Source organism: Stegodyphus dumicola, chromosome X1, assembly GCF_044657685.1.
Source record: "Stegodyphus dumicola isolate Sdum_Otavi_A_Nest chromosome X1, ASM4465768v1".
NCBI lineage: Eukaryota > Metazoa > Arthropoda > Arachnida > Araneae > Eresidae > Stegodyphus > Stegodyphus dumicola.
The window spans coordinates 16,825,705-16,846,358 of record NC_140780.1 but is presented as its reverse complement, the minus strand read 5'-3'; the positions used below and the strand labels follow the sequence as shown (position 1 = coordinate 16,846,358).

General features: G+C 33.7%; 1 protein-coding gene across 2 annotated transcripts in view; it reads right to left on the bottom strand.

Annotated features, from left to right (window-relative positions):
• Nucleotides 1-20,094: 20,094 nt before the first annotated feature.
• LOC146993096 (serine/threonine-protein phosphatase Pgam5, mitochondrial-like) overlaps nucleotides 20,095-20,654 on the bottom strand; it is a 76,905-nt gene continuing 76,345 nt past the window's right edge. For both annotated transcript variants that reach the window (XM_085806976.1, XM_085806977.1), the window contains one exon: nucleotides 20,095-20,361. In XM_085806976.1, the coding sequence (XP_085663102.1) occupies nucleotides 20,214-20,361 (148 nt within the window). In that variant the 3' untranslated portion in view covers nucleotides 20,095-20,213. The remainder of the gene's footprint in view (nucleotides 20,362-20,654) is intronic.

Genomic DNA, 20,654 nt, shown 5'->3' with positions numbered 1-20,654 from the left:
TGATACTCGGGTTTCCTTGCCCACTGATTCGCTTTGCTTCCGTAGAGGTGTGCTTGACTTTGCTGTGGTCTTGGCTCACCAAATTGGTTTGTTGATATTGGCGTCTTCTTTCAATGTCCGCCGTTCTTCTACTTTCAAACTGGATTGCTAGCTCAAATAACTTTTCCAGTGTAGTCGGATTCCTTAATTCAATAAAGTCTTGTACTTGGGGAAGTAACCTCGGCAAAATCACTTCAATTATCTCAGGATCCGGACGGTTTCCATACAAGAGTTTGAAGACGTGAATTTTTCTTAAAATAAAGGTGGAAAGATTTTCGATTGGTTTCTGGTATATGCTGAAAAGTTCCGCTTCTAATTTCGCACGATCCCTTACGACAGGGAAGGCTTTTACTAAGGCAGTCTTGAAATTTTCGTAAGTATAGGTGGGACTTCCCGCTTGACCCAAGAGACTTCTGCCTATGCATTTGAATCAATTAAGCGCTGGTAGGTAAGGTGACTTTTTGGAACTCATGCACGGGATACATCATGAAGTGGTCATCTAGATTTTCGAAAAAACTGGTTACCGGTGAGTTTCCATTAAATGTTGCTTCTGGTTTCATCGCTGCACGCACGGTCTGGACGATGTAACCAAATCCTTCCAGGGCGGCAGGTGACAGGTGACGGAGGACGGGGACGCCTGGCGTCTAACAGAGGTAAACAGGCATATGTCCCACACCCTCCCCTATCCAGACGCAACAACTCCCTGTGGCCACATAAGGACGCACCGGGAGTTTATCGATACTTCAACATAAATTACTACTTACTCATAAATTACTTCCTAGTGATAACATATAAATTCTGCTTTTTCGTAAATTATCGCATACACATAAGTTACTGCTTGTGCTTGTACCTGAATTACTGCTTACACATGAAATACTGCTTACATTAATATGACTACATTAATATGATGCTCAGTTACATATACATGCTACATTACACGTTTATTTGATACATAATTACACATTATTATGATACAAATACTGAAAAATACTGCTTACACATTAATATGATACACAATTGCATAATACATTGTACATATGGCAACATTCAGATCGCAGTTCACTCATATTGGGTTATTCAGTGCGGAGTATGAAACAAAATGCTGTTTCAGTTAAAGAATATACTACATAGTTGCAATGCACCGTTGCGTTACACACATATACTGTTGCACTATACATAACTGCTACTTTACACATAAGTTACTGCCTGCTGATGACACATTATTACTTATATAAGTTACTGCTTACACTTAAAATTCTGGTTACACATTAATATGATACATTATTACATATAGCATTGTACATATGGCAACATTCGGATCACAGTTTACACGTATTTGGTTATTCAGTGCGGAGTATGAAACAGCATGCTGTTTCAGTCAGGGATTATATTACATAGCTGCATTGTGCATAGTTGCGTTATACCATTGCATTACATACATATTCTGTTGCATTGTACATAAATTACTACGTACTCATGAATTGCGGCCTACTGATGATACATAAGTTCCTGCTTACACATAAGTTACTGTTTAGAGACTAGTATGATACATAAATACTCATAAATTACTCCTTACACATAGGCATTTCTGGATTCTGAGCCGCTTCTGCAGGCAGCACAGGTTCTTCTCGAAACACGGCCATGGTTATTCTTCTTCGTTGGGCGCCACTATCAGGTTCAATATTCCGCCTTACTTGCTTTGGGAGCATTCAAGAACCTGACTCGGAACAGGGAGCTTACTAAAGCTATTTTCAATAAATGTGGGAAGTAGACAAGATACACAGGAAGGGTATACGAAACCCTTTATTTTTCACTCTTTACAATGGTTTCCGGACTTCGGAATACAGAGACCAACCACTTGTGGTCTGAACGTAAGAATATAAAAATATTAACTAAACTCTAACTTAACTTTGGAATAATAAACAAGGGCCTACGTGGAAGATTGGCCGTATATTAACAGGAAGCCGTATGTAGTACAGAGAACTGTTAACACTACAATACGTTTAAAATTATTAAGAGGATTAAACCTCTGGCCTGGAAGGCAACCAGCAACCGAGTAATAACTGCTAAGGCAAGCGGCCTGCTTCTACTATCTCCTTCGTCTCTCTTGCTTGGCAAAAAGCCACAACTTAAGTACTTGGCGTTCGCCAGACAAATTTGCATAAATAAGTTAAAGCTTTTAATTCTGGCCGGAAGTATAAAATAAGAAGTGATAGTAAAGATTTAAAATAAAATAAACGTTAGTAAAACTTAAGATCCTTACGCACTCATGTCCATAAATTAAGGATAATACGGAGTCACGCGGAAATCGAACTCTAAAATAAATATATCAGCTGTAAAATCACTACACACATCTTCAAGAATGATATGCAAATTTCAGAAAGTAACCAGACAACACCGATGGTACGTCACAATGATGAGAGTGTAAGATAGTGATATATAAGGAATACAGGCAAAGAAGTAAAATTGTTCGCAGGCACTTTATAAGCATTTCAGTGCAATAACTGAATAGTTATGACACAAAGGACGCATTTGGATGATTTTTTACGTGATAGAATTATCAGCCGTCTGGAATGTGGGTGTACCCAACTGGAAGTATCAGACGAACTTGGAATTGCCCAAAGTGTCATCTCCTGGCTTTGGCAACGATTCCAAGATGACGGTAATGTGAGTAGACGTTACAGCACAGGTCGCCCCAGAGTTACAACGCTTAATGAGGACCGGTATTGGGCAGTTACTGCCAAAAGAAACAGGCGGAGCACAGCCTCAGACCTGTCTCGTCAGCTCACTTCAGCCACTGGTACGACAATTTCAAGGCAGACCGTGTACAGACGCTTAGGGCAAATTGGTCTATATGCTCGGAGACCTGTCAGATGCGTTCCACTTACTGCAACTCACTGTCGCCTAAGGTTAGGCTGGAGTAGAAAATACGCATTGTGGACACCGCAAAAGTGGGCTTGTGTGATGTTTTTCGACGAGTCCAGGTTTAGCTTGCAGTTTGATTCTCGCCAGACTTTTCATATGGAGAGCTCCAGGTACCCGTTACCACCAAGAAAACAACATTGAACGACACCGTTACGGTGGTGCAGGAGTGTTCGTTTGGGGTGGAATTATTCTGGATTCCAGAACTGACCTGCATGTTCAAATTGGAACCATGACAAGCCAAATCTATCGGGACATCATTCTGGAACATGTACGTTTGTTTCGGGGCGCCATGGGCGCACAATTTGTGTTTATGGATGACAGCGCACGTCCTCACCGTGCAAGCATCGTAAGCGAATGCCTTCAATCGGAGGATATCACCCGTATGGACTGGCCAGCATTCTCACCGGACTTGAATCCAGTAGAGCACGTGTGGGACATATTTGGCCGATGAGTTGCAGCCCGTCAACCTCCTCCTACATGTCTACCGGAACTTCGGAGAGCATTGCGTTTTGAGTGGTGTAATATCCCCCAAGATCAGATCGATAATTTGATACTCAGCATGCCTAGGCGTTGTACGGACTGTGTTGCATCATCTGAGAGACATACAATGCATTAACAATCATACCAACCATGTAATATTGGTTTTTTGTAAATAGTTTTTTTTTTTTTTTTGTAATTTGCTCCAGGGAGAAAAAAATTGCTAATTTTTTTAATAATATCAAACATATAGCATCTTTATTTGCTCTTTACCTTTTGTTTAATAAATAAGCTTTACAAATAAGTCAAATTTGTTTTGCTTCTAACTCTTCCTTTGCCAGATTTTGCATTATCCTTAATTTATGGATATGAGTGTAGTATAAAAATATAGTACATTAAATATTTATAATAGTAAATATTATGAAGGTTAAAATGCACAAAACAAGCTAAACATTTTACATCTAAACTTAAGTAAAGGTTAGCTACATGATTAGAAAACATAAGAAATAAGTTAAAATACAAAATATGTTGAAGAACACAAACGTTAACAAGTACGAAAAAAGTTAAAAATTACATCTAAGCTTAAATAATATAATAAACAAAAACGCTTATTTTAGTAACTGCACCCGTAAAATATAGCAAGTAAGTTAAAATATTTGCTAGCAAGTACGAAAAAAATTTTGGGTAAAATGAATTTAGTAATAAAAATGAGTAATGTAATTAAGATCATGAAAAGTAAATGTGGTATTATGAACAGAAGATTTAAGAAATAAGGTAAAATTCTCTGAGTAAATAATAAGGCTCAAAATATTCGGAAACATAAAAAATTTACATCTAAAATTAAAGCCTCCTGAATTAATCGTTAAATTCGAAAATAAGCGCAGTTAAGGGTTACCTAGGAAATAACCATCATATATGTAGTAAAATAGTTGGAATACGAAGAAAAAATACTAAGGTTAAAAACTGATTAACAAAAACCTCCGGTAAGTGAATAAAAGATAATCTCTTATCAAATTGTGACGTCATCTTATCAATTAAATGAAGAATCATAAAAAAAAATATTTCCATATTTCAATTCCACTACTCAAATTATGCCAAACTACTAAGTTTTGTAAAAATCGCACAAGTAGGTTTTAAAAATCTAGCTCTCAAAATTTTAGCTCCTCAATGTTAATTGAGTTTGTATATATTTATTAATCTCTTTTTTTTATTAAACTGATTTGATTCTTCCTTTCACATTTCGAAATTCATGTTCATTCCAAATAAAATTCACCCATTTTTAATAATTTATTTTAAAAATTTGTATTTTTAAATAAGTTTTATAAATTTTTCAAAACCATTTTGAGTTACAATCTATAATATTTTTACCATCATCTTAAAGTAGACGTATTTCTAAGCATACCTGCAAAAAATTACAATTTTTTATTCAAAATATCCGAAGATATACATGAATTTATATATTGGCGAGTTTTGAAATTTGGCATATTTGTTGAAAGCGATAAAACTTCAAATGTGTTTTAGACACTTTGCTAAAATTACTTGAAAGTAGGAACGATGGGACTTTTTTCCCCGTTTATGTACAATGTAAAAAGGTAGGAAAGAAGTGCCTTTTTTCTCGCTGCGGAATAATGGAAGGAAAAGAAAAATTGGTTGCCATATATATATTAAGAAGTTTGCCAAGTGAATTATTCTTGGCGCGAACTGAAAAAAATTGCACAAAGATAAATTTTTGAATTTTTCCGTAAATTTCACACCAAATTTGACAAAATTTAATATCTAGGCATAATTTGCCCCCCCTTTTTTTGCGCAGTGTACAGTGTGATGTGTCTCGTAAAGTGTCATATGGATAAATACAGTGTTGTGTGTAATAAATACTGACAGATGGATAAAAGGTGGCGACGAATATGAGATATTTTTTAGAAGAATAAAAGTGTTTTCGCGCAATCCGGATACATGTGGATTAGGGGATTCTCCGAAGACGGCCCAAGGTAACACTTTTATAATTATTTTATTCGGAGGAATTAACCATGAAGCAGCTAGTAACTGAGCTCATAAAACAGAATAAAGCTCTAATGGAGAGACTTACTTCAGTTCTAACTTCACCAACAGATAATTGTAAACTTTCTGTTCAGTTTGAAAAATATAATGAACACGAAGAACAGTTTGATACATTCTTAGAAAGATTCAAAAGTTATTTAGTTATACAAACTGTTTCACAGGACAAGCGTGGGAAAATTGTCATTTCCAGTTTGTCCAGAAAAAACGTATAGTCTCTTAAAAAACTTGCTGGCTCCTGATAATCCTTCCGATAAAGATTATGATGTGTTAAAAACAACATTGAAAAATTATTTAAATCCTAAGCCACTTATAATTCCTAGCAGGCATATATTTTTAAATCAAAAGCAGCACGAGGGGCAAACAATCAGTATGTACATGGCAGAGTTAAGGTCACTTGCCATACCTTATGCTTACGATCAGAACACGTTAAATGCGATGTTGCGAGACGTATTTGTGAGTGGTCTAAGACATACGGCTATTCTGGATGGAATTTTTGAGCAGGATAATATCAGTTTAGATGAGACGTTAAAAATGGCTTTGGCAATGGAAAAAGCTTTAAAAGGTGCAAACGAAATAATTGGTAAACCAGTAGAAATTAAGGAATTTAATGCCGAGTATAAATGTCAATCTAAGTCAATCGCTCTAAAACAAAAGATTGAAAAACTAAACTTCTCAGCTAAGACTGCTAGAGGTCTGTGTTCGCGATGTACGGGGACTGACCATAATAGAAATCCTTATAAATTTAAGACAAGTATCTGCAGATTTTGTAAGAAAATCGGGCACATTTGAAAGAGCATCCTTTAGCGCTAAAAATGTTGAAAGAAAGAAAGCCAAGCAAAAGCAACTAGATGTGGAAAATGAAAATACAGTTCCTTTTAAACAGCATAAAAAATTTAACAGAAGTGAAAATAAGAAACCGCCCATAATAGTCCCAAGTGAACATAGAAGGAAAACCGGTTGCTATGGAATTGGATACAGGAGGCGCAGTATCGGTAATGAATTTAAAAATTTTCTGGCAAATTTTGAAAAAGAAAATTAAAAATACAAGTCTGGTATTTAAAACATATACCGGTGAAAACCTTTAGGATTTACTGCAGTTAATGTATAATATAAAGGTCAAAATAAAAACTTAAATTTCTACATTGTTAAAGAAAACCTTGATACAATATTTGGTCGAGAATGGCTTCCAGAGATAAATTTAGATTGGACCTCAAAAGTCAATTTCTGTCTCTCAAAAATGTAGTTTGAATAAATTATTGGAACAATATAAGGAGATTTTTTACGGAAAATTAGGGGAGATAAAAAATTATGAGGTTTAGCTTGAATTAAAGCCAAATGTTTCACAAAAGTTTTGTAGAGCTAGACGGGTACCATTTGCGTTAAAAGGTCGGATAGATGAAGAAATTCGTCGCTTGGAAAAGGAGGGCATAATTGAAGAGTTTGAAACATCAGAATGCGCAGCCTAACCTAACCTGAAAATAAAAGGCCTAACTGGCACAACCGGCAAATTAAAACAAACCAAATAATGAAAGACTGGAACAAAAACTACAGATGAGGACTACTCGTTCTTCCACTTGCCCTCCGAGGAAGATGTGTCGGATCGCCAACAGGGTCGTCTCGACCTTTATTCAGAATAATACATACATATAAAAGAAATGCAATTAAAACTACAATGTAAACAATTATATTCAATTACAGATAGCAACCCTGCTAAAAATGCCCCATAGAAACCAGTAAAACATTTTATGGGTACCCATAAGATCTTATGGGTTTCTATTGACTTTACTGGTTTCTGTTGGGTCTCTGTGAGTTTTTCTTACTGGTTTCAAAATAACCCATAGAAACCAGTAAAACTCTCTACTGGTACCTATAGAATTTTTGATGGTCTCTACTGACTTTTACTGGTTTCTATTGATCTCTCTGGGTTTTTCTTACTGGTATCAATTGACACCCACACAACCAACTTTTTTTTTTCAATGGCAGAACTTTGTACTGGTTTGTATAGGTTTATATTGACTTTTACTGGTTTTCTTACTGGTATATACACAGTCCAGTCACATTAATGTGACCATCTGTCAAAAGCCAGAATAACCACCTTTCGCAGAGCGGACTGCTGCGAGACGTGCAGGAAGAGAGTCACATAGGTCCCTGAAGGTGTTCTCTGGGATGTTGAGCCATGCCGACTCTAATGCCGTGGCCAGCTGCGCTAGATTACGCGGTTGAGGATCCATGGCACGAACAACTCGATCGAGATGGTCCCACAGATGCTCGATTGGGTTTAAGTCAGGTGAGTTTGCTGGCCAGGGGAGGACGGTAAACTCATCCTGGTGCTCTTCGAACCACGCACGTACACTGGCAACTGTATGGCACCTCGCATTGTCCTGCTGGAAGATGCCATCATCCTGAGGAAAAACAATGCGCATGTAGGGGTGAACATGGTCCGCAAGGACAGATGCGTACTTGTATTGATCCATTGTGCCTTCCACAAAGATCAGTGACCCTAGAGAATGCCAGGAAAACATTCCCCAGACCATAATGCTCCCGCCTCCAGCTTGGACCGTTCCGGAAATGGTTGCAGGGTGGTTCCTTTCAGAGGTTTCACGCCTTATACGCCAACGTCCATCTGTCCGATGGAGCATAAAACGCGATTCATCCGAAAACGCAACCTGTCGCCACTCAGTGGACGTCCAGCTGCTGTACTGGCGTGCAAATTCTAGCCTTCGCCGTTGATGAACAGCAGGCAGCATAGGTGCACGAACCAGGCGTCTGCTTCGGAGGCCCAGACGCAGCAATGTTCGCTGAATAGTACTTTGGGAGACACTTTTGGTAACCCCTTGGTTCATTTTGGTGGTCAGTTGCTCAACGGTAGCCCGTCTATCTGCCCGAACGCATCTCCGCAACCGTCGTTCGCCTCTGTCATCTATGGCCCGTGGTGCACCACATTTGCCATGTCGCTGATTTTGGACAGTCCCATTTTGCCATGCACGGTACACTTTTACCACGGCGGCACGCGAACAGTTCACAAACTCACCCGTTTCGGAAATGCTTCCACCCTTGGCCCGAAAGCCAATGATCATGCCCTTTTGGAAGTCGGATAAATCGCTTCGTTTCTGCATTACGCCAACGATTGAAATGTTTTCCGAAGCCCTCACACACCCTTTATATACGCTCAACTGCACTGTGCTGCCACCTGCCTTCTGTGATTGGTTATTTAACTCTGACATGGAAAGTACGTGGTGGTCACATTAATGTGACTGGACTGTGTATATAATAATAAATCTTCTGTTGGTTTATATGGGTTTATGCTATTTTTTTATCTGACGTTATAAAATTAACAGAATGAAAATATGATCTCTTTAAGTGTGTGTGTGTGATTATGGCAAAGCCTCGAGGGCTATCTGCCTAAGAGAAGGAATGCCTTCGTGGAGGACTTTCTAAGGGAAACTTGCTCGTATACACGTTACACATGATCTCTTTAAGACCATCAGATTAACCTGGAAACGCAGGTCGTCGTTTTAGAGAGGGTTTTTACTAAATGTGCTTATTTATTTGGTTTAATTTTTTTTTCGGAAACAATAACAGCAATCATATACACCACCCACAACGAGGTCTCTCTAAGGCGACCAGCCGCAAATAAAAATTCATCTTTGCAACTGGTCGCCTTAGAGAGGTGATCGTCTTAGGGAGATTGCATCTACAGAATGAATCTAAGGCGACCAGACACACTTGCAGAATTTTCTTTGTTAATGGTCGCCTTACAGAGGGAATATTCAATACCAAAGTATACTTATGTTTTCAGAAATACTGGTCTTTTTCAGAGGCGGTCGTCTTAGGGAGGTGGTTTTTGCTACGAGTTGGTTCTCTGAATACACATACATGAGCACTTACATTTCTGATATTACAAATAAACACCGGTATCAACCAACATCTCTTTAACGCGAACAAGTTCATTCACAATCGCAAAACTTTTCTCCCTGTTAGCGCTGACGTGAGGACAAAAATTCCCCTCCCTCCCCCACTCTCAGAAGTTTCCCAAACAAGCAATATGGCGCCGCTCTTGTTATTGTTCTGCGATGGTGGTGCTATTTTCTTCGTGGTTGTAGTAATGCAATATATTATTTACTAGGATTTACTGTTTAGAAATTAGTAATAAATAATAAAGTACCAGCACTGACTATGAATATACAATAAAGCCAAGCACGTGTAATCGTGTCTAATGTTTGAGAGAACGTTGCTGATAACTGACTAGCTGTGAAATGGAGTTTCTGAGCGTGAAATTGATTTTCCGTCTTTACTATTAACCTCAAAAACAATGTGCTTAAAGACTGAAAAGTGATAATTTGGTTCAGTGTGCAGATGCAGAAATATAGTTTTTGCATTCTACTGAAACTGTATTTTGGAACATTTATTTTTTTGAATACAGTTTAGAAATACTTTTTTAAAGCTTGTTCATGTAGATGCTTTATCATTTGAATATTATGTACTAATAAATTTGAGCATACCTTACTTAAAAATGATCTTGCATGATTCAATTTTCAATTTTTCGACTAATGTGATGTGGCCGAGCAAAAAGAATGTTTTTTTATGTTTTAAAAAATGTACTAATTATATTTCGTGAGCAAAAACGGTAAGTTTTATTAATGAAATAAACACTGAAATATTTAATGTGTTTATTACTTATTGAATGGGGTAGACAAGACATACAAGCTTAAGGAATCTTTTTTCCACTACAAAAATTATGTGAAAATTTAGATGATCATAGTAGCTTACATTGTTTTTTCTTTTTGGTCTATTTTTCTTTACAAGTATGAGACTAGAACCACATTTTTACATTAAATATTTTGTGCTATTTTGTTAAAACACATATAATAATTTTTATGCATACTTTAATTTTCATTATTATTAGTTTGAGGAAGAAAATTTCAAATGTGTTTTTTATAAATTGCTTTTGAAATAGAAATAGATTTGTGAATAAGATTTATGTAATATTAAATGTACTAGTCTTGGGAGTATAAAAAGTGAATTATTTATTTGAAAAAAATTACATTAAGTTGAAACCTCATATAGTGGTTATTTTCTTAAATGACCACCTCTGATAATGGCGCATTTGTCAGGACAATAATTAAATAACAGGACTTAAAAAAATCACTCGTAGTTTTGTCAGGCTACAGGAAACTGGAAGTATCTTGAATTGTGGAGTTGATTGTTTTAGGAACATTTTTTGCTGTATAATCAATTGACTTCGGTGTAGTAATTTTTACGTGGGTATGAATTTTGCAGAAGTAATTGAAAGTTTTTACGACACAATTAAAACCAAAGCTTTTCGGATCTTGAGTCTTATAAGGGCACTGTTATAGCATTGCTTTCAAATATAGTTAGAGTAATATTTAAACATTATTTTCGGAAGCACTTCCACAGAGAATCCGGTTGTTCTCTGCGGATGAAAACCCATATAAATAAATCTTCTGTACAGCCTTATACAAATGCAGTTAAAATTACTGTCATTACAATTAAGTGAATATAGCTACATTTGTTTACAAAAAGTTATTGCTAAATACTGCACTATATAAATTTCATTTGGCATTGTAATTTCAGAAAATGCTCAGCATGAGGTATTTTTATATTATATAATCTACTGTCAAAAGCAATAGCTACCTTTTCAGTACTTTAAATTTTACTATTTAGAATTTTTAGGGTTCAAAATAATATTTCTATACATTTTCTAAAGTATTCTTTCTACAATAGAAATCTAAATAACTTACACCTAAAACACTGACTCAAATTTATTCCAATAATGCATCGTTTTAATTAAATTTATGTTCCTTTGAGATGATATATGAAAAACCTTGTGTAATAATAAATTATTAATATATATAGGTAAATGGTATTTTTATATATTTTTTCGGGTAAAGTGCAGATTCGCCCACTTATTTATTTGGCACTTTTTACAAAAGTAAAAGGAATTGGATTTTTGTCAATTTTCTTTTGACTTTTTAAGTGAAAATAGGTCGATGTGTACACGAATAAAGGAGTGCACAATGGCATTTTTGTGCAATTCTGGGATTTTTTTTTTAAGTGAAAATAGGTCGATGTGTACATGGATACCGATTATGTGCAATTCTTGAAAACACGCCAAGCAGTGGACGATTCTACACTTTCCCCATTTTTCTATAGGAATTTAGTTTCATTAAATTAGTTATTTAGTATAATTATGTGTATATGAGTGCATTCATACTTATTCACATAGATGGAATTTTTACAGTATGAACGTTGATCTTTTTTACGTCAAGAACTACATAATACATAACTAAAATACCCATTATGTTATAGATTTTATTGATATAAAATCTGTGGAAGATTATATAGCACTAAAAGTGAGATACGGAATAAAACATTATACGCTATGATATATTTCCTTAATTCCCGAACTGTGCGTTGAGAATTGGTATTTGTTGAAACTTGTAAATTTTTTAAAATTCATTTTGTTACAATATAATTTATTGTATTTTGGGTATTATTAAGTTTATCATATGTCATCTTCCTGTTTCATTTATCTTTTGATAGATACCATTAACATTCAAAGTATTGTAATAAGGGGTCGACACAGTGTTTGTATATTATTATTTCTTAACTACATTATATTCTAGGATTCATCCTTTCTTCCATGCAAAACATCTACGTGTATGCGTGTCATAATAAGTTGCAGGGTGTTACTATCATTGGTAAGCGAGCTTTAAGGGGATAGCAACTATACTAAATTTGAACTGTTATGTTAAGTTTCTAATTTGCAAGTCCCGTATTCTTTTTGCTTGCTTGTTAATAATGTTTCTCTTCCTGAAAATTTGGGTTTCTTCTAGTTTTGTTTTTTAATTTGGTTTAGTGCATTGTAGGTAACTTAAAATTTAAGCAGATGCTAGAAAATACCATCCTTTGGCAATACATTTCTCATTAGGTATCAAATTGTTAAACAAGCTGATGTGATTAAATACAATTGTTTAATTTCCCAATTAAAGAACTGAAATACAAATATATGCAGTGAGGTACAGTACTATATGTATATATTTATAATGAAATCAATAATATATAGACAGTCAAAGTAATGATTCGCAATCATCAAATGAAATGATATTATATATATGTGTAATAGATTTTGTAGTCGAATACAAGCAGCTGAATCCGTAATGAACAGCAAGAATTTTGATGGCTTAGAGATGTTGAAACTCCAATCCACAATGAATAAGAAATTTGGCAGTCTAGGTAGATTTAATTCAACTTTTCTTTCAGCAAATATGTTGCAGCCACAAACAAGTTGGCATATTATTTATGCCTATTCCAAAAATTAACATTTTTGATAAATGTGTAGTAAGAAACAAGGAGCAGACAGACTGCAATCCAGCTAGGCCAAAGCGTAAAAAGCAAAAGTGTTATGTTAAGGGTGAAATCTTAATTCAGACAGAGTTAATTTTGGTTCTTGATGCATTTTTACTCGTATTTGATAGTTAATACTGCTGTAAAATTATTATTGGCTGTTTGAGTTTCAGTTTCTTTTACAACATCAAATTATGTAAGAGTCATATGACATGAATTAATCTCGAAATGATGCAGTGCAGAAAGATTACCGTTTTTAGGATAGAGAAGGAAAATTAATTTTACGCTGCTAATTTAATCTTTTGCATATTCCTTATTTTTCTTACATATATATATGTACATATATCATTCGATGGTTTTGAATCATGACTTTGGTTATTATCTTTCTATTCATTTTATTTTCAGAATTATATAAAGGTAGTTTAAAATTTTGTAAAGAGAATTTATAAATATTTTCTAATATGTTTATAGATATTGACGTGCATTAAGAAGGACAGGGGCTCGTAGGCTTCTAGATATTATAAAATTTGTATTTATTCTCATTGAGTTTTATTTAAAATTACTTTACATGCTTTCTCCGCCATTTAGTTCTGTACATTTCATCAGTGCTAATTATGTACTTCTGCTGGTTTATGTTTTTATAGAAATTTGATTTACAGTTCTATTTTTGTGTATTGTTTTTTATAGGGATTTTGTATATATATATACCTGTTCTATGTACGTTTCTATGTATGGATATTCCACTATGGTATAATGCTATTGGTTCCGTTTATGGGTTTTTGTTTACTGTTTTGTCCAGCGATTTTCCCAAGAGATACCTCTATTGGTCTGTGGATTTTTGTGTAGTGGTTTTTACAGGATTTGACGTATGGGTGCCTGTATAGGTGTACATGCTTTTTTTTTTTTACTGGTTTTTACAAGGCATATGCAATATGCATTTTGTTAATGGAAATATGGCCAATGGATATGCATGTAAAGTTCTGATTTTTGGCTATGGGTTTTTACTGGGATTTTATTTATAGTGCCTACAGTTCTACAGAGATTTGTTTATTTTCCTTAATAATATCAGTAATTTTTTTAATCGCCATCACTGTGTCTCTGCCTGTAGTAAATCCAACTGGATTTTTGTGCAATAGATTTTCATTACAAAGGAAATATACGAATCTAATTATTAATTTACTTGTCCATAACCTCTATTATAATTAACAGAGAAATACAGTAAGCAACCTATTTTTATTTTTAGGCAATTTAAATTAGTAAAGATATTCATTTGGCTATGTAAATTAAGTCTGCATTGAAAAAAATACAAATTTTTCCATCTATTCCATTTTCCCACAAAAACTTCACTTTTTTAGACAGGTTAAAAAGTTATACAGCTATGGTAACTCGGGAATTGATGGTAATGGCAATAAAAATTTCAATTAAGAACCTGCAGTTGAAATTCAGCAAAGAACAATAATATAGCAGTTCCAATAGAAATATCATGACAAATCTGAAGATAAATTTACAAATAATGCATTTTATAGGCTTCTGGATGCTGCATACACTTCATTAACTGAACACTTCAAGGAGAAATGCACAATAATAATTTTTATTTCCTTCATAATTTGCCAAGCACTAATAATAAATATTTATAAAAATGTTCTCATGAATGCAGTCTTTTTGAAGATGGTTTAAAAAAGATATTGGAAGTTGAGAATCAATTATGAGTGAATCAGAAATGTCTTTGATTAGGATAAATTAAAAACTCAACCTTATGGATGCTTCACTTAACCTTATCTGATAAATTACCATTTTCTAAAAACAATTTGTTTTCAGTTTTAATTTTACTCATTGATGTCAACCATTGAATGAGCATTATTGAAATCAAAATTAGTATTTAAAAATTAATTTAAATATACAACTACATCACTAACACTATCCCCTAAACTTTTTTATAGTATACCCGTACTCCCAAAAAGAAAATCTGAAAGGATTTAGATTTTACCATTGCACAGAGGATGTGTTACAAAGTTTTTCATGCTCTGACTGAGCCAGCAGTTTACTAATCTGCTCTTAGACTAATTTTTGCTAACACAACATTTTTTTTTTTTTTTGTCTATTTAATTAAAAACTGCTTTCTGCACATTTATGTCCCATAAAATTCAATAGCAAAATCACAAACTTTGACTTTTTAACTCACTTTCTTTGCATTACAGAAAAAGTACAAAATATTTAAAAACCGCTTCTATTTGATTCCCAATAGAGTTTTTCCATACATTTTTTTATATTTGATTGTTTCTTTTTTAAATAATACATGGTGATAACATTTGGTAGAAACATCCCCTTATTTGAAAAATGATATGGACGCAAAAGTCAGGATGGAGACTAAGAAAAAAGTAATAAGGTTTCTTTATTGAACTCACAGGCCAGTACCAAACACCCTAGCATTGCTCTTGTTGCTCACTTTTGTCAACAATCTGTATTTCAAAAAACTATCAGCAGTTTTAACACAGTGATGATACTTATTTTCGTTGAAAAGTCACATGACTGACCCGAGAAACAGCCTACATACGACTGTTTTTATTTTTAAATACTCAGTAAATTCTTAATTATTCTCACATTTTACAGGCGAAACACAATTATATTTAACTGATCAGGAATGGCCAAAGGAGAAAGAAGTGCTTCTCCTGTTACAGGTTCATGTTGCTGGGCCACAACCGAGTGCTGCTTTTTTATTTTTCTTGCTGCTTTGCAAATTTTTTGTTTTGAACTGTGGTAATGAAAGAAAATACAATCAATGTCATTCTCTAAGCAAACAAATTGTAAACAGCTATAAATAAAATTTTCCGTGTGAAAAATTGGCAAATAATTCCATGTATCCTGTGCATTTCTTCAAGGAAAGGTAAGGAGAAAGATGTTCTTATCATATAGTGTTTGATGCTGGAGGTAAAAATAAGAAAATACAACCTTAGAAACCACAAAACCCTCAGTCATGCACACTCCAAAAGCATAATTTCATTACTGCCATTAAGCACAAAGAAATTTACAGTTTATTATCACTGCTTGTATTTGAATATACTGTAATAAAATTTCCATAATATTTAAAAGAAAGAAATGTTAATTTTAAAGAAAATGGTTTTAATAAAAATGTTATTTATATATACTACACATGGCCAAACTGCGGCTCGCGAGCTACTCATGGTCCTTTGCCATCTGAAATGGGACTTGTTTTGAATAAATATAGTTTAAATTTTTAATACAAATGGAATTTGAAATAGAAATCATGCAGTGCCACGTTTCTTTATTAATAGCTAATTTCAGATATTATATTATGTATATTAAAATTTGTTAGATTTCAAGCTGTCCAGAGCTGGCTTATTGTCAGAGCAACAAATACTTAAAATTACAAATAATTCCATTTCTGGTTATGTTACTTTTGAATAGGTAATGGTCATCGGAATACACTATTACGAACTTAATCTGAAACACAATGATAAGATATTTAATTATTCTCCCTAATAATTTTTCTCTCAAGTTAATTTTACTTCAGGCACTATCTGCTTACATTCCTGTGTGATCCCATTGTTCACATTAGTTCTGATCCACCTGAAAGATTCGCTATTCATTGTAGGATACTACTTTTATTCAGTCCAAGAATGGCATGGAGTAACTGCTGAAGAAACCTGCTTCGCTTAATATGTGGAAGAATATTACAAGGATTTTATTTTCGGTGGAGTGAACATTCAGCTTCTTACTTGGTTAAGAGAACTGTCTTAATTTTATGCAGAACTCCTTCAAAATTAATTTCCTATCTCAGCAAGTCAAGTGTTTTTACGCAATTGCTTAAAAAATGTTGCAAACATTCACAATAATATGTTGAATGAACAGTTTTTCTACATGAAACTCAATCTTTCATAATAATTCCTTGGCAATATTAGGCAGATCATAATTTATTTCACCAATGGTTTTGCATGCTGAAATATTTATAGTCATGGGGAAAATCACTGGTTTGTCAATGATTTAAATTTTAGTGAAAATGTTTAATTCTCATTCATGAAATATTGTTATTCCAGATAGATTTTTCACTTTAATCATCAAATCTTCATATCAATAAACGTTGCATCAAGAAATGAGGGATCAATAGAACACAAACGTCTCGCTTCAACAAAGTTTCTGTCAAAATGGGCATATTGATATAAGTGAATCTCTTTAGCTTGTGATATTTTCTCACATTTTTTGATTTCTTGTTTGTTGACCATCTTCCTTTCTATCTAACACTAGGTTAGAGGGATTTTGCTGCCCAGCATATCTAAAATTTTTCACCTATTAGTACTCCAGCTCTGCAGCTGCACCTGTCGAAATAGCTCTTTACACTTCTTTTTATCCATTGATATTTTTCGTCTTCCTAATTTTCGATCATGTATAACTGACACATCATTTATGAAAGCTTAGTAACAAAACAAAGAGTTGAACAATGACCCACTGCTTGATTACTATAAATTTTAGGCAATAATGTGAAATTTTGCTCCTGTAAATGTTTATTTTTAAAGTCTTGTAGAGTGAATAGGACTTTTTGGAAACAGAAGTTGTTAAAAATGTGCAATGCCTCTGGACTTCTCGAACGTGCACCGAGTGTGCTACTGTCACACCATGAAGGCATGCAGAAAGCAGGGAGAAAATACCTTATACACTCTCCCTTTTAAAGGGCGATTGGGGATTACGGGACCCAGTCGCCAAATCCTGGTGGTGAAGAATCATCATCCACCACCCTTTCAGTTCGGGCACCACTGTGGAGACATCAGGTTTGTTTGATGCAGGAGATGTGAAAAATGAACAATGCCCTTGCTGAGACTCCAATCTGGACCTCTCGAATATGCACCAAGTGTGCTAAAAGCAAGAGAAAATTCCTTGTAGTCTGATCTTTAATTTTCTACAGTATCCTCTGCCTACAGACTACATTTGAGATTTATTCTCTGTAAACAGGTTACGTAACCCAATGGAAAGTTATACCATGTAATCATTGACAATAATTTATTTTAAACTTTCTTCTGAGTTATTTTACTTTGAAATTTAAGATCAGATGGTAAGTCATTTGACCACAGTTATAGGTCTAACAATTGGAATATGGTGGATCTGTACACCTCTTTGGCAAGAACTTAGGAACTAAAATATTGTACAGATGTCTGCCATGCTACAAAAGTCCTCCATATTGAACATCTGTGCATGTCCATGGAAATATAAAGAGTTATATGTTCATGGTATATCTGTGTTTGCGAAATAAATTCCTTACGTTAGTGACAAGTATGTTTTCTCTCTGCAACATTAGTTTTGATTTGCCATGTATTTTTAAAAAGAGCTAAAAATAAAACAGCTAGGCTGAAGAGTTCGGCTGGTAGGCTGATGGAATATGTGCTAGAACGTAACATTTATATATAGCCTGGCATGAACCATGATTTATTAGCAATAGGTTATGTACGTCCAGAATTATCCTAACGATTCAAGATGTGGTTTTGAGAATTTTCAATGATGCACATGAATTTCATTATCTGTGTTCAAAATTATCAAGACAATTCAAGAGACACTTTCAAGAATTTTCAATGCTGCACATGAACTTTGTTATCTAGGTCCAAAATTATTGGGATGATTTGAGAATTTTCAATAACGCGCAGGAACTTTGTTATCTCTGTTCAAAATTATCCATATGATTCAAGAGATAGTTCGAGAATTTTCAATAATGCAGTGTAGTGATTACTAAAAAATTCTGACAGATTCCATTGGATGCCACACTGAAATACTAATTATTTAAACACCATTGAAATTGCAATTTTTTTCTTTCTTGGTGAATTCTTCTACACTGAGCATCAGTAAAAGTAGTTATTCCAAAGTTTTGGGGAAAGATGTTTAACTACTCCTCAGGTTAGGATGCAAAGATTTAAATGATCCCAGTATGTTGGTCCTTATATTAATTCTATGGAGAAACAAAATTACTTTTTAAGCAAAAGCCTAAACAAGTTAATGCCTTATTTTTAAATAAATACGCTTTCTTGAATAACAGTTTTTCTGCAGCGTGCATTGGTGTGTATCAATTAATTTATCCTTTCTAAAAGACTGATCATGAGTAAAAAAAAAAAAAAAAAAAAAAAAAAAAAAAAAAAAAAAAAAAAAAAAAAAACACTCAATTTTCTTTTAAATAATGATTTGTAATTTACTCAAATAACATTTTTTATGTAATCGTAAACCAATGACTATGCTACTGATTCATTTTACTTCAACTAAAATAACATAACAATAATTATAAACAGAGAGGTATAAAGGAAATTGGAACAAAATTCTCGGTTTCTCTACCTGAAGAAAAAAAAAAAACACCTAGTTTCCCAGTATAAAAGTTAGAAAGTTTATTTTCTTGGGAATTAAAATCTATCATGCAGTTCCTATTGTCTTGAAGTTTAGTCACCCCTGATATACACTGTCAGGGGGGGAAAAAAAAAGGACACTTTAAAAATTTGGACACATTAGCAAAACTTTGGTATGTTCAAACAAAATATAATGAAATTACTTGCATATTAGCATCTAGTTATCTACCTGGTGATAGTTAAGCAGCTTTTTAATGAATATAAAAATTGACATGTCAATCCCTCCCAACAAAGTACATAAAAGGCAAACATTTTTATAAACTTACATATGGGTATTCAAAATATAGATAAAATATTAGGAAATGGAATGTAACAAAATGTAAATGTTGCAAATTAATAAATTATAAGTTGAAATTCTTCTGATCCAGCCAAAATAGCGAAACCAAAATGGCTCTTTGATGGTCAAAGCTCTACGGAACATTATTAAAAAACATAATAAACTTCAACCCCAATCTAGTGTTTTTTAAGAACTTAAATGAAACATTCCGATTTTAAATCACACTAGTGTGATCATGGGACTTAAGACTCGGAATAGCTGATCACATATATGATACTATGGGCCCTAAAGGGAGAATTGTGTGATCACGGTCCTAAACAGGTTACCAAGAACTATAAAAATTATAGTTCTTAGTAACCTTTTTACCTTAAATATGCCATGATTTTTAAATTTGTGTATATATTCTGTCATAAAAGAAAAAACATAAAATTCCTGATAAGCAGCATAATTAACATTAACATAAATTACATTAACTGCTGTGTGAAAGAATCAAAGAAATGCAAGAAAATTTCAATATTCTGCAATTAGTTTACACACCAAGTAAAACAGAATATATAAATTTTTATGTATTTAATTATAGCAAAAGTTACAGAATAAACATGATACAAAATTTAACATGGATCATAAAACAACTAAGCAAAGGCTTAACCAATTACAGAATTTTATCTGGTTATTTAATCAGTTACTTTATCTGGTGCAATATGGCCACAATCTCCAACTCTTTTGATTCTGACTATACCATCACCATGAATTTCCACCCAACTTATGCTGGCATGAGGCAAGGAAAGCCTTTTTCCTGCACCAGGTTTAATCTGCAATAGACTAAAAGTAAAATAACTGTTAAAAGCATAATACTTAATCAAATAAAACCTGTGTGGGCATACACATTAATACACATTAGGTATACCTGCATATGTGAATGCATGAACCCTTTTAATTTAATTTCTTTTTCCAATTGAAATTTGTTATTCATGATTTAATTCAAGTCCCCATAAAACATTTTTAACAATTTACATTCAAGTTATTTTAAAACAATTTACGGAATTAAACTTAATACCTATGGGTTCACTCTCTTTACATACTAAAATTAATATTAGATCATATAATCAATATTT